The 25,638-nt window shown below is 42.3% G+C and overlaps 1 protein-coding gene across 3 annotated transcripts in view; it reads left to right on the top strand.

Annotated features, from left to right (window-relative positions):
* Positions 1-25,638, top strand: part of IGF2BP3 (insulin like growth factor 2 mRNA binding protein 3) — a 113,749-nt gene that overhangs the window by 9,826 nt on the left and 78,285 nt on the right. For all 3 annotated transcript variants that reach the window (XM_021387711.1, XM_021387708.1, XM_021387710.1), the window contains one exon: positions 12,138-12,186. In XM_021387711.1, the coding sequence (XP_021243386.1) occupies positions 12,138-12,186 (49 nt within the window). The remainder of the gene's footprint in view (positions 1-12,137; positions 12,187-25,638) is intronic.

Below are 25,638 nucleotides of genomic sequence, written 5' to 3'. Positions count from 1 at the left end.
TGCTTGATGGCCTGACTCCTGATACCAAAAGGTGAAATCCTGTTTGAGCGTGACACCAAACTCTGGGTTGCTGCTCACCTTGTTTTCCTACGCTGTGCTGTATACCTCTGTTTAGAAGACTTCATTTTCCTGTTATGCAGTTGAGAGGGAGTGGCTTTTTTTTTTTTTTTTTTTAAGAAATGTGATTTCCAACCCCTTTTTCCCCCGGCTGCTCTCTTAAACAAGAAATGCCTGGGCACATGTGAGCATACCTCAACTCCTGTGTTATGCACAGAACTGTGAACTCTTCACTGAAGTGACGGAGCACACGCCCTTTGTACAACCGGATTTGATAGCGGTTGTTCAGTTAAACACAAGTTGTGAGCGGAGTTATCCTTTCAGGGGCATAGCATGTGCTTCGTCCATATAAAGGTGAAGCTGTGTTATTCCCTGAAAGTAATATTGGAGAAAGACTTAGAGGATAAACGTAGAAGATAGATTTATCATTATAATTTGCGGAGTCCTTTTGGACTGAGTTAAAGATTGCTTTCCCTTTGTGTTTGAGTAGCTTTGGTAAAATCACAAAATTGCATTCATTTTGCCTGTCTCCGCAGTAAATAATAAGCTCATGCATGTTGCTTTTCGTCTCAGCACTTGTGCTCGCAGCACCTGTCTGCACAGTTCACTCACTGCAACTGTCACTGGCTTTGCGCACATTGGCTTGAGGTCAGCACAGCGGCACGGCAGCGCTGCTTCTGAGTGTCCGGCCAGCCCTGGGGACGCGGCGCTGCGTGAGTGCTCGTGGCAGCGTGCTGCAGAGCGGTGCTCTGCTGGGCACGGCAGCTCCACAACGTGGCTTTTGGGATGGAAGTGCAAGCTGTGCTAACGGCTGAGCTGCGTGCTGGTGGGAATGGCGCTGGTCTGTGCTCCGGAAAGCTGCTGCGTGAGGGAGCTTTGCCTCGTGTTGCTGAGCGGGTCTCCTTGGGTGGTACCTTTTAAAAAGGAGAAAAAAAAAAAAGGGGTGGGGGGGAAATAATAGTGATAAAAGGCAAGGCTTGGGAAATTCTGTTCAAAACTTGGGTGCCCTGACCTGCTGTTGCTCTTCTGATGTCCAGCCCTGAACCCCCTGGCTCCCCATGCATGATATGCATGTGGTTTAGGAACCCTTAATGCACTCCTTGAGGCTGAGGGGAGGTGGGGCTGCTTGGGTTCTTTGTTTCTCTCTGTAGTCCCAGAGTGATGCAAAAATGGTGCCAGCGGGATTCAAAATGGGCTGAAATCTGGGGGGTGATTGTGGGGGAGAAGAACGAAGAGTACACATGAACACTGGTGTTAGGAGGGAGTGAGCAGTGATTCCCAAGGAAGGATGATTTCCTTCTGTGATGAATGCTAATCTTGTCAGCATAAGGAAGACAAAGATGCTACTTTTTTTTTTTCCCCAGTAACTGGTATTTTTAGCTTTTTCCTACTCTCTATTCCTTCTTTAAATTGCTCTTCTTCAATCCTTCGTAGCTGGGCACATGTAGGTGCATGTGGAACAGCTGAAATTCAGAGCTTTGTGAGGGGTGTTTGAGCTGTGTGAAGTCATGTGCTTGCTAATGGCAACTTGCCGTAGATCTGGGGGCAGGTACCACCTGATGTCAGCGTCCTTCTCAGTCGTTTGTACTGCAGAACTGCAAGAAAGGTGGTAATTACTGTCTTGGTGTGATAGTAAGCTCATAGATCTGTGTACAGTCTAAATCTGGAGCAATCAACTGCTAAATAATGTAGTAACCTGGGTCAGAATTATTGTTGTCACTCATACAATCTCTGCTCCTTCTCTTGACTTAAATACCTCAAAATACTGTGTTTGAAAACAAGTTATTAAAGGCAAATAATCTTGCTTCTAATGATGATAAACTCATAATTTACATTTATGAATGAGTTACTTGGCTACAAATCTATCCAAATCTACAATACTCAGTTTAGTACAAAGTGAATGAAAATAGTTCAAATGTTCATCTGCTACACTATGTATACAGTGCAGTCTTCAGAACTGCAGAAACTTTCTCTGGTCATAACAGTGTATTTTAAATGTACAGTGAGAATGGAAGAAGTTGACGCTGACTGCCCTCACATGATGGGCTGTTTTCAGGATTCTGTGAAAAAGGAAATTAAAAATAATGGGGTTGTTTAAAAGGTGATGGTGGCTCTCCTATGAGCGCTTTCACAATGCTTCCCAAAGTCATGAAGGACTTTATAGTGTTATAAAGGTGGGGAAAAATTATTTAATAACTGTAAAGGTTACCAAAGAAAATATGCTTATGCCTCTTACGTACATGTGTTTTTAAGCATAAGTTTGCTGTTGTGACATTTCACGATTTAACAGTTTCTTTCATATCTTAAACTCTGTTGCTACTTGTGTTTTAGTTACCAGCTTTTTCATTTGGGTAAATACTCAAAGGAGGTGGTGAAGGACTGGTGTGAAAGTCCAGGGATTGCCTTCATAGTAACCCTGTATGTGCTAAACAGGGCTGCTGTGGTGAAAGCACAGAAGGGTGATTTGGCAATTCTAAAATGCCTTTTTATTTTTAATGAAGGTAGAACTAACAATGTATTTCTTAATTAAAAAAAAAAGCTACTTGGACCTGTGTTCATAGAAAAAATGGTGTAGATAGTACTTCACAAATTTATTTCTAAAAACATGTTGATCATAAAGTCACGTTTTCCAGTAACAAGTTTAGACCAATGCTTAATGTGTAAAATTGTACGTGCATGCAAACTCTGTGCATGACCTTGTGCTGCACCCCAGCAGAAAGGCAATGCTCCATAATGTGGGAGAACTGAACTTTCTGAGGGCAGAGTATGCAGTTGTCTTCAACAACATGTAACATTTGTGATTAAAAGTGTAGCTGTGAAATAAAATTTGGTACTGTTTTGCACGCACATCTTATGAGCAATTGAATGAGATTTTTATCTTTTGTAGGGAACTCTTCAGAAAATATTAATTAAACAGTATTGTTGGGTTTTTTTTTGAAAGCCATGAGCTTGATTTGATTTTTCTTTTCCTTGCATCTGGTGATGTTCAGCATAAAGATGATGAAGCCAAGCTGTGCAGTGGTCCATTTCTATGATACTTAGGTCATGATAAGGCAAGCAGAAACAAAGGAAAAAATACTTGGTGATGGAAGTGGATAACCCACAGGTTGTATTGCTCCTGCAGGGGTGTGTTGTCATGGACTCTGTCATTTAGTCACTTTAAGGTGGCGTGGAATTGCCTTCTTTAATTTATGTTGGTGTTTAGATAGATCAGTGTGCTAACTAGTAAAATAAATCCTAAAACATCAATATAGAAATTGATGTCTTAGTTATGTGCATTAGTTTATACTTTAAAAGTCTGATTTCCAAAAACCAAAACTTTTCACTTGTGTCAGTGAGGTTCCTTCCACTGAATCCTTTGAGATGGAAGATCTTATTTAAAGCAATAATAATAGGAAACGTATGGCAAATCGGACATTTTTACTGTTGTAAGCCTGGTGAGATACGAATTCAAGAAAATCTATTCCTGTTAACTCAGCCTTGGGGATTTAAAAGCAACTATTTTGCCATCGCGTTTTAAACATTTCTTGGTTTGTCTTGAGATTGAAGGGTGGACAGTAGTAAGGAGGAAATAGGTTTAAAACTTAAACCAACCACAAGAAAAAAAGCCAACTGCAAAAAGCCCATCAACATGTAAGCAGGGTGACAGTTGTCTAAGTAGTTGGTGGTACTTAATATCCTTTTTGTATCGTGGAACAGACTTGGAAATGCTAGTGAGTCTGTTTGCTAGCTGAAGTTCATATGTATGCTTACAATCTCTCTTTAGGTCTGACTTTTCTCTTATTCTAGTTATAGCATGCAAGCTTCTTGAAGTTAAGTGCTGCAGAAAGTACCACCTACATCTCTCAAAGCCTTGGAATGATCTTCACTTACTGAGAATTTGTGGAATTGGATGTTAATTTGTCATTTTTCATAGGATAGCCAAAGTGAGGCAGCAGATAGTCTTAAGAAAAAAAAATCCGTATGTGAGGTGAAATGGTGAGGCAGTAGAGGGTTGTGCACTGTGATGCATCCCTGTGCTCCCTAAACACCTAAAGCCTCTCTCTAGTTAAGCTCTAGAGCATGCAGCTTGCCCTCAGGCTGAGAGGCTTAAATCAGGTATTTACTAGCAAAAAAGGTAGCAAATAGTTCAGTTGCGTACTGCGTGTGGTAGAGTTAGAGCACCTCTTGCTATTTTATTTCAAGCCTTCTATAACATCCCCAAGTGCAGAAGTGAGTTGGAATGGTTAATGCATAGCATGCAGTCACCTTAACCTGAGTATGAACAGCCTTTTTTTCAATTGAACTTGACCCGAAATTGGCCAAAATGTGTTATGCTTACTTGGTAACGGCAACAGAAGGAAGCTGGAAGGCATTTCCAATATTCTCTGAAAATACAGTCTCATGGGTGAGCAAATTGGGAAAGTGACGGTGGGAAGTCACGCAGATGGAAGTGCTGTAGAGTCTGTCCGGCAACTGCATCACGGAGCAAGGCATCTTGTTGGCTTCTCAGTTCCTAAAGTTTTGGACCCTTTCTGCCTTTAGAAATGGCTCTGAAGTGTCCTGCAACATTTCTTTCTACCTCTCTTCATTTTTAATAGGAGCTCAATTCATCAAAATTTTAAAAACTAAATAACTCTTCTTTTCCGTAGAGATCCCTAGCCCAGAGCATGATCATATGTTGCAGGGACGTTGTATATGAACTTTGGACTAGATCTGCTTTTTGCAGCTGGTGTAAAACTCTGCAATTGGTCCATAATGGGAATGCTGGCTGCTTCATCTGGCAGCCCTGTGGGCACCAGGAAAATAAGGGGATAGAAGGAGCTTCCGACTCTTTTGGTGGCCAAGGGAAGGGATGGGACAGAGGAGAAAAGAGGAGGAAAAAATGAAACAAAAAAACATTGTGTCCCATCACTAAGGGATTATTAACTCAGTCGGGTTAGGATAGTTTCAAGAGAATTTTTCATGTGTTTAAGAAGCACTTCTGCATTTAAACGTATTATTTTTAGTCCCTCTTATACATTCTGAGTATTCTTGGTGTTATCCACATCCCAGCTAATTGCAAGTTAGCTGTTGGGATGGGAGAATAAATGGCAAGTGACTATAGCCCTAAAATATCTAGTCAACAAAGTCAACTCAGTAGTAGCATTGTATGAGGAATATAGACTTAGTGCTCTAAGAGGGAAAGAGAAACTGTCATTTAAGCAACAATTCTCCTCATCTCCCTTCCACCCCCCAAAAAAGCAACAAACACAAACAAAACTAAAACAGAACAATAAAAAACACACTTTCCATTTCTTCAAAGAGTTTGGAGAAGGGAGAGAGGACTGAAATGTTGGAATCCACAAAGCTAAGGGGAGGTGAAAGTCCTTTTGCAGGATATTTGTACTTCCCGTTAATTTTGGAGCAGTGCTTAATTCTTTAATTAAAGAACAAAAGTCTTCACAGCCTTTAGTCATTAACAACACCTGGAAAATATTTATTTTTAAAATGAGGCATTCAGCATTAATATGGTAATGGAAGCATCTTAGAATTCTCTTTTTAAAATGTCTTTATGGACCACTTGTGGGAATTTACAAGTAATTAATGTAAGCTTTTAGTCTAATTAGTGGTGCGAGGAGTTGTCAAAATGAAGTCTCATAGTAAATGGTAATAGGTGAAAGCTGACTACCTGCCTTGCCTGTGCAAAGGTAAGAACTCTCATCAGACTCAGTGGTCTATTTACCTGTTCTATATGACTTAACTTGGATGTGCTAATATAAATCTTCCGGTTGTGCTTCCTGGGTTATGTCCTGCCCACCAGTACCCAGTCTTTTCCACACGTTGGGGTGGAGCTACCCCAAAACTATAGAGCACGCGTGGGGTCTGGTGCTTGGCCGGTGCCTTGGAGCATGGGGCCACGTGGCCTGCAGGCTGCACAGGACACTCCAGCTGCTCCTTCTGGTAGGGAGCAGTAAGCAAATGTAGTATTTTACAGGCACTGGGAGGAAATCTGATCATCCGCATGGCGGAATCTGTGAAGCAATCCAAGAGGCAGATTTTCATGCTGAGGGCTTAGATGATACACCACTCTAGCACTGCTCCTGTGGTGGGCTGTGTGCAAGATGAGGTGGGACAAATGTAGCTAGGGACCAACTGTTATGTCCTGCATGAGCCCTGAGAATTTGCTTTCCTGAATTTTACAGGAAATGCTTATTCTGAGTGGTAGCGCAGTGCTTTTATATCCAGGTGTGGAATTAAATAATGAAGCAACACAAAGGGAAACACTGCTGCGGTTTGCCTGTGGCTTATCTAAGCTTTGTCTGCTTGAACTGCTGAATTAGGTCTGTCACAGGAGCAAAAACGTTTCACGTACCCTACTGTCCAGATCTCAGTGTTAAAATAAAAAGAGGTGATGTTTGTTAATAAGCTGGTACCTGAAACCGTTCCCCTTTCTTATTCAGGTAAAGCATCAAGAGGAAACTTCTGGTTCACGAGCTGATGGCTTGCTTTGATAAAATGCAGCAGTGGTGTCTTTAGCATACCTCGTAATATACAATAGAAATTAATAACTTTTTAATAGAAGTGATATAAAAATATTTGTTGCTTTACTGAGTATTTTAACAAATTAAGTGTACCTTCTTTTTAAGCAAGGAGTGTGACCCCTTGCTTTTGTACGTACTCATACTCCTTGTTAGGACTAACTGGGTTTATATATATAAAATTTTATGAATAACTTTATATTATACACATAGTTGTATATAACATATATATAGAACTATGTATCTTTTTAAGGTATGTGTAAAAATGGCTAAGAAGTTTCGCTCAGATTTATTACAAATGATGTGTGCTTTCAGGAATTAAATCCAAAGAAGTTAGAGATGGAAAAGACGGCCTTAAACCAGTGGAGTTTCACTGAAGCCAGGAGGCAGGCTAAAGATGCAGCACTTATTACAGGATGAGCTGTTCCAGTGCCTTGATCTGCTGCACTGCCTGTGTTTGCTATGAAGGATGTGATAAAGAGAATCCCCCTACCTCTCCTTCATGTTGTGACTAAGAAAACCTGCTTTTTTTTCCCCCATTCTCTAGCCCCACTAATATGAATTGAGAGTTAAGGACTCTTAGTGCTTTTGCACTAGAAAGGCATTTAAACCACTGAATCACTCTGCTGTGCTACAGCATTAGCTGCTTGAAAGCAATCTGAGGGAACAAATAAAATGTGTGTGTGTCACTTTTTATTTTGAGGGTATTTTTGCCTCTTTTTGTTCTGATGGTTGCAGAGTAACCAAGGTACCTTCTCTCCTTCCCCCCTAAATTCAGTTCAGTAGCAACAGTTTTCTATTTGGGCATAGGAATCACCAGCCCTGTAACTGCAGTTGATCACGTTGAGGCTTCTTACACCAAAATAGTTTCTTTGTGGCTCTCAGTGCTGATGGATCATAGTGCACTCTGCAGCTGTGCCCGTGGAGTGACGCGCCAAGGCTTTTCCCATGTAACTGGTCCTAGAACAGTGCCTACCTAGAGCGAATGAGATGGATGAGCACTTGCTTGGTGCCCAGTCCTTGGAGAGGAGAAGAAGCTAGACCATTTACTTTTCATCCCGTAGGTATTGAGTTCTCAAACATCAATGACATTAGTCCATTCAATTGTTTGAAGAGATCGAGCGAATGTGTTTAACTTGCTCCACAGAAATGTGTCTGAAGAGCAGTTCTGTGCTTTTTTTTCTAGCATTAACAGTGTGTGTAGTTCACCTGACTGCTGAAATAAAGCCGAGTGTTGTATGGGATTATTGCTGAGAAATGGGAATTAAGGAGAGAAGGTGGCAGCAGTTTTGGGGAGGCAGGATGCTGAGAAGGGTCTGTGGTGAGCGTGGGCACAATGACCATGTGGAAATGCAGTTACTTAGATACGTGTATGTGTTTCTCTCTGAGATGGTCAGACGTGTGAGACCCTGTGAGGTGCCCTCTATTGCAAAGAGTTAGGTACTCTAAAAGTGTGGTATTTTAATGTTTTTGCTTTATAAATGTATCTATTCTGTTGTTATGTTTAAAAAAAAAGAAAAAGAAATCCTTGAAGGGAGGAAGGGGTCTTTTGTGCACCCAAAGAGGCATAAAGGAATAAGCCAGCAGGATTTTGGTATATTGAAGGGGGAAAAAAGTGTATGTAGTGGAACAGAGAGAGAAGGAAGGTGAGTACACGTTAACAAATGCTGAAATTATGGGGTTCCCCTTCCACTTTCCTTAAGACAAGTTTGGTGTTATTCCTGGTATGTGGAGGGTTCTCTTGGGTTGTGGACATTGACAGGATGTCTATGGGCCTGTTTTCTGAGTTTACTCACAAGAAATTGCCCTTCCAGAGAGCACTAACAGCACCTTTTGTATGCGATCCATTTGATGTTACTTTGCTGTTTCTGTCTCTGTGCATATGTGGCACAAATGCTGCTTTCCTTGTGAAGGAGAAATGACACCTTGTTTTGCTTGCTCTCAGAGCTTGAGGTGCACGTGTCTCCCAAAGCAAAGACTGTGTGTCCTCGGCATTCACAGAATGGATGTGCTAGTGCGTCTGCGATCACCAGCAGTGGGTTGGAGTAACAAGCCACTTACCTATGCAGTTCCTGGAAAAGAGAATTGGAGAATTTGCAATTGGGCTTTAAAAAAAAAAGCAAATGTTTTTTCCGAATAATAGTTATGGACAGCTCCGAAAGCAGAGAAGTCTGTTTTCATCACCAATAAAACATTTGGTGTGCCTTTGAGAAAGGGAAACAAGTGGGAATTTCTGTTTGCATGTTGCAAACTACAGATAGCACGTGGAGATTTTGAAAGCTACAGAGCAGAAGCGCAGTTTACCAGGGCTCTTCTGTTGATGGCTATTTGCAATGCCAAGTTAGGATGGATTAATAAAATAAGAAACCTGCTTAAAATGGAAAAGTTGCACACGCCAGGTGTATGATTTGCCAGCTGGTTGATAGGCTAGCAATGTTTTTCAAAGGATTTATTAAGACTTCATTAAATTAAATTATTATAGTAAGGTACCTTTGCAGAATTTGAAGAGACTGGTTCTTGTCTTCCGTGCCTGGGGTGTGATAGCATCACCATACTGAAGAAAGGAGAGATGTGAGAAAGCACCTGAAATAGCTGATGTTGAGATGAAGAGCATTTCCAGGAAGATGCTCCTGCTCCTTCTCATTCCCTTCACTTCAGTTGTGTGGGGTTAGGCTCTGCCATGCAGATGCATGCTTTCCCTGAAGCCAGAGCTCGGGCTGGTGGAGCGTGCCGCTGCTCCAGTGAGTTCAGTGAGACCCAGCTCTGTCCCTCGCTCTTGGCTTCATGTTCCCACCCAGAGTGTGTTTTGCAGGAGGACGCTGTGCCAGCGCTCTGTGGGCTTGTTCTGCTCTGCGTGCAGTCTGCCCTGCTTGGTGGCATGGCTTGTGGCAATGGAGGTCTCAGTGCTCAGGGTGTCTTCAAGAAATTTTAGGAAAGGCTGTTTTTCCAAACACTTCCCCTCTTTCCCCCCCCCCCAGCAACTCCCCCCGGGAGCTGATAGTAATTGAGAAAGAGAAATCTCAAATCTCATGAGAGAGAAATCTCATGCTTTTTTACCTGACGCTGTCATGTGTAACTCCTCAGTGGACCGTATAAAGCTCTGTTTGTTTACCCCTACTGCTAGTTGCAGTACAGCAATAATGTGAAAAAAAATTCTTTTTAATTTTTCACATGCACAAGCAAACAGCAACCTTAAAGCTTGTGCATTGGGTGTGGAGCTAAAATTGCTTGTGGTGCAGATGGGCACCTGGTTATGGTGTAAATAGCGTCACACGGAATGGTTTTGTAGCTGCTTTCATGTTTTGAAGTGACCTTTCAGTTCTGTACAATAGGTGTCTCACTATTGCCACAGATAGAGGTGCACAGAGGGACTGTCCCTGTTCTGTACGTAGCTCTCAGTTTCCTCCTGCTCTTTCTGAACGTGGTGGATGAAGGTGTAATTGGGAGGTGTGTTTCTGCTGTGCCACTCACCCCTTTCAGGATACCTGAGTTATTTCTGTGCTCTGGGAGTTGGCTGGCAAAGTTCTAACTTGGATCAAACCCCTCCATCCTTCAAAGCCACTCAGGAAGAAAGAAAACTCCAAAAACTTGTGTTATGTCCTTTTGTTAAGTGGGCATAGAGATGGCTGCTTGTGCTATCAATCCAGTGTTCAAATGCTGGGTAGTCCAGCAGATGTGGAGCTTTGCTTCTGAAGGGAAACATGAGGTGTATGGGACTGGTGTGCATGTTTCTGGATGGAATGCTTCTCTTCTCCCCACTGGCTGTGGGGTGGCTATGGGGCACGGTTCTCCCGGCGTGCAGCTGGGGCTATGCGTTCCCAGGCCCCTCTGAGAGTGGCACCGCTGGCTGCGAAACCCTCATGAATTTTAATTTGGGTCTACGAGGGCGAGAGACTGATGGCATGACACAATTGGAAAGGCAGTGAATAGCGTATTGACTGCCAATGATGTGGTTTGGGATTTTTCAGAGTTACGATTTCCCAGTATTTGTAATACTGAATGAGTTTCCCCTTCTTTGTTCCGCTTCAGGAGCAAGCGTTCAGCTTCCAGGTTGCTGTGTGAGATTACCGGGATGTTTCAGAGCAGTGTCGCTGGTTCACAGCCGTTTCGTAGCAGTTTCTCTCGCTGAGATTACAGCTGTGAGAAGTTTTCACAGACTCTGAGGAGCTTTCCCCCCTCTGTTACAGCGAAGCAGCGCCTGACTCTGCTTTATTGGAAACGACAGCTTAAAAGTCGTTGTGTGATCCGGGTTTTTGCTCAGCCGTTTCTTTGCCTATTTACGTGATTGTGATCAAACACTGAAGCGAGCTCTTTGCTGAGCGGGGCTGAGGGCAGCCCGAGGTGCTGCCCCGCGAGGCTACCTCCTCTCTGGAGAAAGCGTGCCGCTCGAGGGCAGCCCTTGAGGTAAAACCTACGCGGACAGAGCGACCCGGGCAGAGCAGCTCTGTGCGCGGGGAGCGCGAGCTGAGCCCAGAGCGCAGCCTTTTGGGAGGAGCATGTCGAGACGCAAAAAAACATTCGTTGCGAGGCGGCGTGTGGGTGGCGGTGCTGAGGGGAACCGAGGCTCTGGGTTTTATTGCAAGACGGGGACATCTCTGAAACTTGTTTTGTCGCAAGACTTTGTGAGATTAACCAACTTCTGTCGTAAAAGTTCCCTAAAACGCGCCGGGTTCCTCTGTGAGAGGTCAGCACCGAGCAGTTAAAGCGCTGGGGAAAAGTGCGCGTTGGAGCGCGGAGCGGGTTTGAGCCGCTGCGGCGAGCGCGGCCCTAGGCTCGCTCCCCGGGCTGCCCCGCGGCACTGCCCTACCTGAGCCCCGCCGCCCCGCGCTCGCACATTCCTGCGAGTCCCCAGGGGCTGGTGGCATCTCTGGCATTTGTTTGTTCTCTCGCTTTGGGGGAAGGGAGGAGACAAAGGAGTTGGCTGTGAAGGCCGCCAGCATGCTGCTGCCCAGCTCGGCGGGAGCACTTCAAAGTGCGGGTTCTGTTTACTAGATCAGTGAAAATGATATAAATTCGGGCTGGAAATACAATGAAATTGTTCTTTCCCCTCCCGCCCTCCAACCAGAGATGAAGAATGTCAGGCATAAGTGTTAGAATAGAGTCCCTTGTTAGGCTAATGGACACCGTGGTATTGGAGCAGATGTATTTATTCGAGTTTATATCTGTTTCCTTAAGGAGCAGAAGTATACTGAAGGATCGTTAGGGTGAATTAAAAGAAAATCTTAATATGCAAAGGGAAACCCATTACAAATACATGGGATTATCACACCCGTTTATAATGGAGGGCGTTGGATACTGAAGGCCTTAAAGCTGAAACAGAAATAGTCTTCAAGAGAAGTGGAGACTTCATGAAACCCACTCGCAGCCAAACATATAATAAGTGTTACTGTAAGAGTTCTTCGGACTTGCAATGGTTTCGACCTGGTGTTCCACCACAGCGATCTGTTTTTTTTGTCTTCTACAATTGCTTTTGCTCCTTGTAGTAGAAAATGGTTTAAATGTGGATGCTGCTGTGTATAGATTGCCTTGTAACAATGTTTATTTCTGTTTTTTTAACTGTGTTCTTTAATTAATTTGCAGGAGTCGGAAACTTCAGATCAGAAACATCCCACCTCACTTGCAATGGGAGGTAGGAAATTTGAAATTAAGACGTCCTTATTTAAAACTGCTTCTGTTTCTCTCGTCATCTCCAAGACTCTTCCCCTTCCCCCACCTTTCATTGCTGTGCACACACCACCCATTCTTTTCTGGGGAAAAATCCTTTGGAAGAGGGAACAATAGAGCCTTCTAAGCAATTCAGATAACTGCCTTCATTTCTGCGCTCTGAGTTAACCATAAAAAATGTTGAAATGGATTCTTTGGTGAATGCTGACTTCCTGATGCAGTCACTCTTTGACTGAAAGCTTGTCCATTTCAGACCTTGCCAGTGCGTGTGTTCGGTAATCTTAGTGCACCTTCAGATTTAAATACTTGTCCAAAATCTTTACAAAAGGAGAAAATTCATACAAATCAAATTTTTCTTTAATTTCTCTTTCCTCTTCTGATCTTTTGTAAGTGGGCGTGGCATTATGGCAAACTGTTTGCTCATACTATGATAGTTATTGGCTCTCACAACTATATTATGTACTTACTGATAATATCCTGCAAACAGCATTATAATTTTTACAGTAGATGGGCTAGCATGAGAACAGATCTGTTTTCTTTGCTGTTTTTCTTACCTTGGACGTATTTAAAACTTTGTTTTCACTTCTCATAGCGTTAAGTCATCCTTTTGTGCGAGGGAACTTGGGCGGGGGGTAGAGAAGCTGTGCTGGTAGCATTGTTCTGAGCAGTGTTGGGCTGTTCTCAGAAGGTCTGTGTGCCTCACCTGGCTTTGTCTGCAGCTACTTCATTTGCATCATTCCCTATCTTAGAGGGAAGATGGAGGTATGACTTGCCCAGTCCAGGCTGCCAGCCACAGGGTTTCTGTGGGGTGCTGACAAACACCACCACTCGCTGGTGTGTGCTGTCAGTACATGCTTTTCCCCTACACTTACTGAACCTTTTGCTCCCCTTAGCTGAGCTATATCCCTTTGACACATTTTTTTTTTTTTTAAATTTCAAATTCATTGCTGTTTTTTTTCTCATGCCCTTGGTGCTTTGGGAAGAGTAGTAATAGAGATAGTTTAGGGTGATTGGCTTGAGGATTAATTTTTTTCATATAAACTTCAGTAGCCTCTGAGGGTTTTGAGTAGGAGTGAGTGTCAGAGCAGGGGCATATGAATCAGAAGGAATGGGGATAGACACTGAAGTAAGCACTACTGAGTGCAGACATCAAAAAGTATTTACCTTCTTCTTAGTTCTTACGTGTAGTTGTTACTGCTTGTATGTAGCAGGTTTCTACCCTGGTTTCCATCTGCTTCCTGATTGACTAATGATTTCCCTTCCCTTCTCCATTGCTGCAGCTTCTGGGCGACCTCTGATTCCACCAAAAGGGTGGTTCCTCTGCCCCACCTTTTCAAAATGCTGTATCTTTCTGAAGTTACAAAGCAAGTCTTGAAATGATCAGTAAGGACACAACCTACGTGTCCTGCAGCTGCTTAAACAGGCCTGGCTCTGTGTCTGGGCACAGAATTTGGGGGATCGGGCCCCTAAGTAACTTGTACAGTGCTTTGGTGCTCCCTCATAATGTCAAGGCTGCTCACAAAGTGTGTTGTTTTTTTTTTTTTTTACAAACTTCCTCACAACTTTTACTTGTAAATGCAGGACTTCTGTCACTTCTGCACTAAGCAGGTAAGTTTATTGGTTCTCAAATAAGTGCTGCTGGCAAGATATGGCAACTGGTGCCTGAATTCAACAGTTACATCTTATGTCAAGCTTTCCTTGGGATCTGTTGTCTTTCAGTGCTGAAGAACGTTGCCAGAACTTCCTTTTAACATCATGAGAAATCTTTGGATGGTTTGTCCTAAAACCAAGTCTTTTCTGCAGTCAGTTACTTGGTAGGGAGAGTAATTTTGTGTGTACAATACATTCAGAGAGGAGTTTAGATTGGAGCAATGCTCTTGCATGATGTTTTCTGAGGGTGGTGTGTGTGCAGCAGCTGGAGCAATTTTACTTATTAAATTGTTTCTTATAGTCCCTCTGAGCCAATTGACTTACTTCATCACTCTTTTGTTAATTGCTTGAATGAAGACTGACTTCTAATGGGTGTGAAGTTCTTAAAACCAAACCAGAAACAACCAACAAGGGAGGTTTCTGGGTTAGTTCAGTCTAGTAGCCATCTTTCAGTAGTGAAACACAAAACACTTATTACCCTGCAACACCTTTCTTTTTATGGTGATACAGAGATCCAAAAAGGACCAAAGAAAGATTAATGTTCCTGAGTTTTTTTCCTAGAGTAATTGGTATTATGAAGGTTACCTTGTCATTGTGTGCAAAAGACGCAGAAGCTTCTTAAGCTCTGTTGAAATAATTGTCCTGTTTTGCTCTTTATAGAAGACGGGTATTTTACATGGAAACCTACAGCTGTGCCCCTAGCAGGCAGCGTGCACACCTCTGACTTGGTGACTCACCACTCTCCTTGCAGCTTGTGTTACACAGAGGTATCCCTGGGTCATAGGCTGCCATGTAGAGCTGCAACTCCACAGACAGGCTCCTTGGTGCATGTGAAAAATGGCCCATCAAATCTATGAGAAGGAGGGAATCCCTAGTGTTCTGCAGCTTGCTGGGTTCAGAGCAGGTTAGCGTTAAGCTTGACTTCCTTTTTGAAAAAAACGTGGTTGTTTTGAACAGTCATGCATGGTGTAGTATGTTTGACCCATAAAATGATTCCAAATAGGCTGGGAAACAAATAGTGTTTGTAAATGGTCAGAGAATGTAAGAAACATTTATTAGTAAGAATTTTTATTTTTAAAAAGTGCCCAAATTCGTACCTTTACTCTTCATTTTTCCAGATGTCTTTTTGGAGGAAAAATGGAACAGCTAGTACCTTCCTTTGTATAGGTAGAACAATTTCCTGAAATAAATACTGACTCGACAGGCAGCTGTAGCAGTTGGATTTCTGTTTGTTTCTTCTGTGTTTGCTGGGTACTTATCAGAGCATCGTGGTGTAAGTAAAATAGGTAAAATAACCCTTTTAGACCCTGTTCAGGGCAAAGCAGCAGAAGAAAGGCAGGTAATGACCTGCTGTAATCTGCTGAGTTGCTACTCTGAAACAAGGTTTCACCCTGAAAGGCAAGCTCTTAAAGTGCAACTGTAAAAGATGAAATTCCAATATACTTCAAGGCATTCAAAGTTAAGTTTGTACCAAACTTGCCTGTTAATTTGTTCGAACTTCAAAAGAGGATTTTTTGCAAGGTCCTGTGGGTTGCTGGGTATCGAGTATGCTTGTGCTCCTTGTCCAGCTGGCAGGTACTGGAGGTGAAGAGGAGGGTAGCATCTCTGTTTGAAATAAGAATATGCAGTTCTAGCCTTAGTCTGAGGTTGGAGCTAAACTGATAGGGGCTTACCTGGGAGCACATTTTCTGCTCATCCAGGAGATCGCATGCAATTTCCCATTCCCTCACTGGACTGTTTGGGTTTGAGAACTCTGGATCAATGTGTGCGTTTTTAAAAGCATGATTTTATTTCGAGTGGATATTCTGCCTCTTCCTCTGCTTGCATATGTGCATATAGAGATGGCTCTACTAGTCTTGTAATTTGGAGGCCATGTGCGTTAACAGATTTTATTTTTTAAATAAAGCACTTTTGCTTGTTATCAAGATTGTTTGGAGGAGCAAAGCCACAAGTAGTGCACCCCTTTTAGTGACAGTGGGTGGGTATATGTATTTTTTCCCTTTCTCTCCTTCATCAAATGTGAAGTCCAGATTTGATGCTAAGAAGCATGCCAAGAGGAGGGTTTGCGATACTCCTTCTTCCATCTTGCTTCTTTCTCATAGGAAACAACTCCCCTGCTTTATGTTCTTTGCAGAAAAGTTGAGAGCTATATTACCCTTTCTGGAACTGCAGTCTCTTGTGCAATAACATGCTGTTTTGACTCTTAATTTTATAACCTCAGGTTCTCTTTCTTAGCTTGTAAGCATTCAGCGCTGGTGGTGTATTTGCAGAACAAAAGGACCTCCAGAAGGAGGTCTAGGTGTGGTGATTTCTATTCTGTGATCTTAAAATGGAAGTATCCAGACATGGTTCCTGATTAAGCATGATGGGAATAAAAGTACGGGGTTCCTTTCCTGAGAAAGAACTGTTATGTGATTTTTTTTTTTTGGCCTCTTAAAACATTTTATAGCTTGCTTCTTCGGTGTATAAGATGCTTCAAGAAATTTGCTTTCCAAATATTTCTTCCATGTTTAGTGAATAGCTAAAGAACAGATTTTGAGAACACAGATGGTGCCAGAAACAGCACTTGCTGGCTCAGCGGGAAGGTAGCTGCTGAAGAGTTCTCACTTAACTTCTGCAGACTTATTCCTTTATCGGTTTATTTGGAGCAGATAAACAGATACAGTGTTGATGAACTCCGTAATAAAAAAGGTAGAGTAAAAGCTCATCCTGCAGAGTGTGAACCTGTTGAGTGAGCGGAGAAGCAAGGTAACCTTGTGAATGTTTCTAGCTTTGCTGTGAGACCTGTGGGTTGCCATTGGGGATAGAAATATGTGGGAAGGGAGGTCTGAGTTAACATCTCTTTACCTTTGGAGGAGCTACTAAGTAGGTTTTGCTTTTCCTCACTTTTCTGTGGAAATGAAGAAGTCTCAAAGCTACACTGAGACCTGATGCTTTAGATTCTCTATGTTGGAGAAAAGGATTTCTGGATCAGAGTTGCAATGTAACTACACGTTCTGCATTGAGATTTGCCGATGCAAGAAGAGTGGAGATGGCTCAAACCCATCTGCATATATTGTAAGACAGTTTTCATTTTCTTTAAATGAAGTGAGATTATGATTGTGAGTGAAAGTTAGTAAATCTTACAATGCACATAATAACTTGTCCAGAGGATTTTACTAGCTTCTGTTATTACTTGAATTAGAACAGCTGATTTGTGTGAGGTTTTTCTTCTGATTGCATTTTTGGTATATCCTGTTTTGGTTTTGTTTTTGGATTGGTTTTATTCTGTTACAGTGATGCAGTGTGAAGACTGCATTTGCTGAATGGTAGCTGCTCATGATGCATCTTACTCCAGAATGTCAAGAATATGGAGAAGGGACAGGTGGGGAACTTTGATATTTTAAGAAAAGCGTGGAAACATTGCATCTAAGAATGAATTAGGATTATAGAAAGCAGATAATTCTCATAAAGCAAGTTGTAAAGGGAAGATACAGGAATGAGATGCACTTTAATGGAAAGAATTCCAGAAGAAAGAAACCTCCGTATGGTTGATTCTTAAAGTATATTGAAAAACGAGCTTTCACCTCAAGCCATCTCCAAGACTCATAACTTAATGTTATACCATAAAAATAATATACAGCTATAAAAATGATAGTAGAATGCTAAGCGTGCACAAATTATTTCTATCTACTGCTGCTGTCTAGGTGTAGGGATCTTTGTACCATGCTGAGGAGGAAACAGAAGACATCAGGCACTAAGCTGAATAGTTCTTGCCAGGTGCTACTAGCCCCACTCTTCAGGAGGATGGAGAGGGCGTTTCTCTGTTCTCTGCAGCAGTTTCACATGTTTGGAGGTCTGTAATGTGCAGAGAGGGGTAAGGAGAGAATTTTAAGCTCTTTGAGTCTCTCCTCAGCATTCATGCTTCTAGGTGCTTTTGTGACTGTCTTCTGGAAATGCCTCATGAGGCTTCTGCAGAGTAGTTTCTGTAGTTTAAGATCACTTTTGTGTTCTTGCATTGTCCTCCATTACATCTGCATTTTATTTCAGCCCTGTGCTGTCTTCCAGTGTAATAAATGTAAACTCAACAAAATACTAGATGCAGTGGTCCTTGCAAAACCCCATGAAATAGAGCTTTTTAGTTTAATGGTATTGTAATAGCTGGTAATGACTATTATCTGACTATAAAGTTAACATGGGGGGGGTTGGACTCAATGATCTCTGGAGGTCCCTTCCAGCCCCTACAATTCTGTGATCTCACCTCCAGATGTAGTGTCACCTGTATTTAACTCATGAGTCTGTTGTAGGGAGGCAGCCTTGTGAAAAGATCTGTTGCTTGTCCCATGCATGCACAGATTTCACATTATAACAGAACTGTTGACTGGAGAGACTATAAGAATCATACTTTTCAAACAAAGATTGAAATGTTGATTGTCACATTGGTCTTCACCTAATTGCTTTTCCTGTTTGCGTCACATTATTATCTTAAATGATGGGGACCAAATATCCACCTTCTTAACTACTTGTTGCAGTCTCTTCATGCACTGCGTTCTTTGTGTGATCTCTGTGCCTGTTTAGAGAGCACCAGTGGCAGCCTGTCCAGTGTCTCTTGCTAAACAGCTGTTCAGGATGCATTGTGTCCCCAGCTGATGCCTGAGCTATTGAATACCTTCACTGCCCTGTCACCTCCTGGGCTTTGAATAGTTCAGCTTCCTTGGGAAGACTTTCATCTAGGTGATGCTTTTTCATCCAGTTGCTTTTCCTGATGATGGTGTATTCAAAAATCTTTGGGACTATGCATCGGCAAAAACACTCTAGTCAGGGTGTGCTGTAGCCCCATGTGATGGGAGCCATTAGTGTGGGAAAGAATACGAGCACCCCTGACTGGTCTTGCATCTATACTTGAGGAACACAGGGGCTTTGCTCTTCTGCCAAAAGGAAAAGACAGTTCTCCTTGCTTTCTGCGCTGAGCAGGGCCCCACACTCTGCACTGACTGTGCAGATTTCCCATCCTCCAGCTGATTTTAGCAGCAGGTGAGGCAACCTAATATAGGGAAGTGACCACCTCTGTGGCAGACCACCCAGTTTTGCACTTGAGACAACATACTGGCTTATGTTGGAGGTTTTTAATTGCCTGGCTTAATTATAGGGGGTGATATTTACTGGTATATGTGAGGTAATAAACACCTTTTGCAGGTGTTTAAAATGCAGGGTGTGGGAGTGAAGGTCCCTGGGTAAACATACAATATGTTTTAAAGTATATTTCTCACTTGAAGTGATTTATTCATACAAGTGTTGGCTGAAGCAGAGCTGATAATCAGCTTGCAGTTGTTGTAAACAAAGGGGAAGACAAAATGGGGAAAATACCATTGGAAGGTGGACTCCAAATTTCTACTCAAAATACTCAACTCTTCTATTTATTATTGAAGTTAAAAAATAAGGAATGCATTAAAAGTAGTTGATGCTGATGCTTCTGTCAAACATCTGCCCCTATTTTAGAGTTTACATTCCTGATGCCCCCACTGGATACACTATGGTGTGATTTTCTTTTTTGTGCTTCTAGGGCTAGAAAAATAGCACTGCATTAATTACTGCTATGTTTTATTTCCAGCTTCTGTTACAGCAGCACAAGTAAGATATGGAGAAGTTCCAGGTGAGCTTAGGGCTCAAGAAAATGTAAAGGTCGTCTTACAATGACAGAAACTAGAAATAATGTCAATATTCAATTTCCGAGAAATTGCAAGACCCACCAGCTCAGAGCTGGTTTGATGAATGCAGTTTAGAGGCATTCTTCCTCCTGGGTGATAACTAGAAAGTACAACAAGTGGAGGATTTTGGAGCTTGCTCTATAGGATGCATGGTGTCAGGCAGATGCCTTAGCTCATCTGGGAAAGGCAGAATGTTTGGCTGAGCAATTTTTGAAAAGGTGCTGAAGTTCCACTGCTCTTTAGCTCAGAACATTAAGCAAGTGGAATAACGGCTGGTTTCTTCAACTACAGTGTGCAGTCTACTCTGAGAGCTGCTGGTTAACACTCCTGTGGAAGGAGGAAGGCGAGGAGAAGAGGGCAGCAACTGTTTGGGTCTGAGACGTAATCTGTTGTCTCATCTGAGCTGTGTAGCTTTGTGATTCAGCAAGCTACTGAGATTTCCATGTTGAACTATGAGCTGGCTTTGTCAGTGATGGGCTTAAATGTCAAAGCACAGAAAACTAGTGAGCTTTGAGTTTGAAATGTGGCCATTTCACCTAAGGCGATCAGAAGCTTTGTCTTTGTAGACCCATAAATGCAGTCATTCTACATTTTTCTTCCCATGTTCAGCTGAAGAAATAGCTAAGGGTTAAAACAATGTTTCGGTGTACCCGCTTGATCAGCGCTATGTTTGATCCAGCCTTTTCACCTGCTCAGATTTTCTCCACCGTTCTGTGACTGAGATAAAGAAAAACTGTTTTCATGGCAAGTTATTGATCATCTAGGATACCGGAAGGCATAATCAATGATCCCTCAACTTTTGAGAAATATTCTAACATCTGAAACAACTGGTGTGCAAGAATTCTGGCATTGTCTAGCACCATGGAGTTGCCTGGTGATGTTAGAATATGTATTGCTCACAGTCCTAGAATAATATGATTACTTCCGTGGATGGGGTGGTTTTTGGCCTGTATTCTGTTATGTTTAGTATATGGATCCAACTGTCTCTCCAAAACTTGAGAAACCTAAAAAAGATACAGAAAACTTGGTTGACTCAGCGTATTTCTTGAGAAACTAGCCACTGAACATTTTATTTACAATTCTAGAAATATGTATGGGAAGGTGTTTTGACACAGGCTCAGTTGCCAAAGCCTTGCTGCCCTTAGCTATGCTTTTTGCTTAGAGAGTAATTTTGATCATAGCACAACAACTTTAATCAATGTTGTGATGTCTTCTCACAGAATTACAAAACCATTCATGTTGGAGGGAATCTCAGGAGGTTTGTAGTCCAACTTTCTGCTTGAAGCAAAGATCTGAAATGAATTCAAACTAGATTGCTTAGGATTTTAAGTCTTGGAAATCTCCAGAATTGGAATCTGTGCAACCTCTGTGAGGGACTTTTTCTAAGGCTTAATCATTCTTAGTGAGAATTGCCCTTCTTACTCAGTGAAGACCTCCCCTGTGTCGGTTTGTCTGTTTTCTCTTGTTCTCTCATGATGCATCTTTGAAAAGCCCGGCTCTGTCTTCTCGATAACCTCTGGGACAAGCTGCTATGTCTCTCCCAAAGCTGCCATCTTGGGGCTGAACAAGCCCAGCTCTCTCAGCTTCTGACTGGCCAAGTGCTCCAGTCCTCAGCCATCTTAGTAGCCTTCTGCTGAACTTGTTCCATATTATCAATGTCTTTCTGTACTGAAGGCCCCCAAGTTGGATACCAGGTCTATATGATATACCATCCCTCATTATTCAGCATTCATTTACTATTGTTGGCCTCCAGGTAGAGTGCAGCCATGTAGAGTACTGTCCTCTGAGCCAGACTCTCCAACCAGTTATTCATTATAGTATTATTGCTTGAAACTGATTTGGACTTGGAATTTCTGCAAGTCCACTACCTGCATGCATAGGAGGGGAAACGTGTGTGCATGGTACTGCATCTCATTGGACAAAACTTAAATTACATACTGTTGTTAGCTAAATTTCCATAGGCATGTGGATAAATTACCCATTGTTCAAACTGCCTTAGGTGAGATAGCCCACAAGTGAAATGGGTAGCACCATCACACTGCTGCTTTCTTAATTTCATGTCTAATTGTGTGATCTTGTCTCTCATTCATATGCTAGCAGCACAGGAGAAACTGCAAAGGGACTGCTACGTTTAAAAAAAAAAAAAAAATGCAGCCTCTGAAGACTCTTTCCATTTTAACTGCATCTTCCATTTAGCAAGTTGCAGTGAAAGTTCCAAGCTATATTTCTTGGCCTATGAAAGAATACACTTTTTTTTTGGTAAGATAAATGTATTCTCATCTCTATCAAAGCTATTGACATAAATTTTCTGTGCCTTTGGCACGTAAACTTAGTCTCTCCTAATTTTTCACGGCATCTCGTCTGTTAAGTCTAGCTCGCTTTAATTTCCCTATGTGAAATGAAGAATTGGTAGTTCTTAGTGACACTAGGTCTTCTATGAGAGTGATGTTTGGATGCTGAGAGTGCAGCCCTAAAATTTCTAGTGAAATCAGATTATTTTTTTAAAGCACACATGCAGCTGTTGATAAAGCTACATGCTTTTATAAACAAAGATGCCCTTTAAGTTTAGTAAAATTGATGTGATTAAGAAACTAGCTTCTATTGTCCTGCTGCTGAAGTTCTCCAGTAATTTCAGTTACCTGCTTTGGCAGAAGATGCAAGTAGCAGGACTTGTTTCTTCAGAATTAATAGTTGTGTAAGAAGAGTTGAAGGAGTTCTGTGAGTGAGTTGTTCTTAAGGTAATAATAGGAGAAATGTTATGAGCTCCCATTGATTGTAACCAATGAAAGAGAAAAATGTTGTCAACTTCAAATGGCCTCAATGATTCTCTTTCAATCCATTTACTGAGTATATGCATGAAGAACGTAAAAGTACACTGAGTTAGAACGTACGCGTATAGCCCCGCATTCCATTTCTGCTGATCGCTGGGAGGAGTACAAGAATAAAGACAAGAATGTAGTGATCCTTCCCTGCAGCGCTCTCCTGGCTTTTTGTATTTTGCAGCCCTGGAACTTACCAAGCCAGGAAGTTATGCCTTTGGGTTTGAGAAATTAATCTAGAGCTTCTGCAAATGTGTTCTTGAACTAATGCGAGCACTTAGCATGCACAATATACTGCGGTGAAGAGCTGTGTGGTTTAAAGATACTTTTCAGGGAGAACGACCTCTTCTTGCTTGCTTTGAATTTCTCCCAGTTAGTATCAAGTGCTTCCCAGCTCCTCTGTTGGAGGGAACAGAGCATCACTAGATCCATGAGCTGCTTTACCCTCTCTTCTTCCCTTATTATAAGGATCTTTATTCCTCAACCATTACTTCTCTAGGCTGAAGAAGAGCCATACCCTTTGTGTTGAAGCTGTTTCCTGTCTTTTGATCATCTTCATCCCATTCATGGAAGTTCTACTAAATGATTTTGAGTTGAGGAACCAAATCTGTAGAGTTACGTCATTCATCTTAAGTTATTTTGCTTCATGAATATAGTTGCTCTCAGAGTTTTGTGTATGTCTTGGATTTTCTCCTCAAATAAGGAAAAAAATATCGTAATGAAACTGGTGGAAAGCTAATCAGTGGAATGGAGTCTGCTGCTGATGTCTCAAGAGATCACATGACTTTTTTATGACAACCATGGGAAAAATTGACATTATCAGTAGTGCAAATCCTCCTCAGGGCTTGCTGCTGGTTGCCAGGAAATATTACATTTGAATCATATGCATACCACATGCTGTCCAAACTTTATGCAACTGGCTCTTGTGTAAAGGGAGGGAAACAAAACATGCTTATTTCCAAGGGGCCAACTAGTTTCAGCCCTCTTGATTCTGTTAGGTAATTGCAACAAGCATGTCCTTCCTCACTCTTGCACCAGGGGTGTGGATTATTCTTTTCTTGCTGATTAGACAGTTGGAAAGTGGCTCTTGGGCTAGTTCTTGGAAGAGTAATACTGCTGACAGTCCTGCAAAGCTGTCAGGCTGCTGCTCCTTCTGCAAGCCTACTGCTTCATTACTCCTTCTGCAAGCCTCTTCACTGCCTCTGTGTTCCTCTTCTACTTCCTTCACATCGACTTTCAGCTGAAGTTTTGGACATCCAAAAGTCACCTTTGCCTCTTCTTGTATTGCTTTCATCTAGTGTTACTGGGATATTTCCTGGACGTGGGGGGGGGGGGGGAACAAAACGAGATCAGCTGCAGAAAGAGGGAGATGCTTGACCATGGCAAGCAATGAGGCCGTTATGCCAAGCAAGTGAAAAAGGCCACAGGCTTATGGGAAGGCAAGGGATGCTGGCACATCTGCCCCAGCTGCTGCACAGTGCCATCTCAGAGCAGCTAGCTCAGACTGTAGTAGACCAGATGCCCGTGTGGGTTAGGTCCTTGCTGCTAGGGTGGGACCTTGGAAAGTAGCAGCAAGGCCACGAAGAACAGCTAGGATATGAAGAATATCTAGATTCAGCTAGAACTTTAATATCTAGCTGGATGCCAAAGGAGCCAAAGCCTGCTGAGCAGGGGGAACGGAGATCAAGTTGTGTTAATGCATTTCCTTCTTAAAATTTTCATTTTATTCTGAAGCTTCAAGCTCCCTCTGATCCTGTGTCTCAAATTGGTAGCCAAGTATATGTGGGCAGGGAAGGAAGGGAATGTAACTTGAAATAGCTATCTTATTTTCAGATGCTTTAGAAGTTGTGGCAATCAAAGATGGGGTTGTGACTAAAAGCCATCAAAACCACTTCCAAGCACATGCCTTTTTGTGGAGCAAATGAGCAGAATTTTTAGAATATAATGCAAACAGGAAAACACTGAAAACTATAGCTCACCATCAACTTGGAAGGATGGAAAGTTTTCATATAACTGTCCTTGCAAATAGCCTTCTTGTTCTTGAGTTCCTTTTTTCTTAATAGGGGATTGAGTGCATGTGTGAGAAACAGATCCAAATCAACATTTCTTGGGACACCTTTTATTGGGTGTTGGTTTTCTTTTGGTTGCTCTTAGTTAATAGAATCGCGCTGTTATGTGAATAGTAGATAGCTATTCATGCAACACTTGCACTTATTCACTCACGTAGTTCACTTACTGAACTCATAGTTTTCCAGTATAAGCAGCAACCAGGGGGCCAATCTCAACTATTTACTCTAAAGTGGAGGCTTATAATAGTGTACTTGTGGTCTCTAGGTAGGTGTTTCTTAGCCATTTGTTGCAATGGATGTATACATCTGTAGTCTCCATCTGTGTACAGTAACCACTGGCCTTTTAGGATGTGGTCTTCGTTGCACATCTGTTGTTGACATTCATATGCGCTGCTAGCCTTTGTACAAATTCAGAAAGCTTTTGGTATGGGAAGCTCCCACATACCTTCCCAGCACATCTTCTCTCTTTGGCATGTTGTATTCTAGTAAATCTTCCCCCATCCAAATGTGTAGAAGTGAACAGTTCCTGTAAATGTGAGCTTACAAAGAAGGGGTCCTTGCTACATCCCATCTGCAGAACTTCTTCATTTGTTGTATTGTGAGCATGGGCCTGTAGCAGTCCTGCATGCAGCATGGGATTGGCTTGTTATCCCTAACCTTATGATTCATGGGACTCTGCACCCCAGGTGGTTGCTTGTTTAGATTAGTATCACAAACCAGGATGACTTCTTAAGATGTCTGCATCTTTGTAGGGAAGTTTCTTATTTGCGCCTTTGTAGGAGTCGCATCCTAACATACATTAATGTGTGTATTGTCATCCATTAGTAGGTTTGGGTTTTGTACTCGGGATATCTGTTACTGGTGGCATCCTGTTTTCTGAACACATAGAGGAAAAAGTACAGTGGGGATACTTGAGACTTGAAGAGGCTTTGTCTGGGACTGCAGTGCAAGTGTGCTGTGGGAATTCATGCCAAATCAGTGGTTGGGACTTTGCTGACCATGAGAGCTCCAGGGAGCCTTTATGAGTGATGACCACATTTAGGGATGTGTGCAGCTGGTTATAAAGCAGATACAAACTTATTTTGTGCTGCACATACTCCCTACATCCAGCTCTCAGGTCTCTGAAGCCCAGAGGTCACTGGCTGTGAAATCCACTATGGGATATAGCGGGGGGGGGGGGGGGGGGGGGGGG

This window comes from Numida meleagris, chromosome 2 (genome assembly GCF_002078875.1).
Source record: "Numida meleagris isolate 19003 breed g44 Domestic line chromosome 2, NumMel1.0, whole genome shotgun sequence".
NCBI lineage: Eukaryota > Metazoa > Chordata > Aves > Galliformes > Numididae > Numida > Numida meleagris.
Note: the sequence above shows the minus strand (reverse complement) of the source record. Positions and strands in the feature narration are given on the sequence as shown.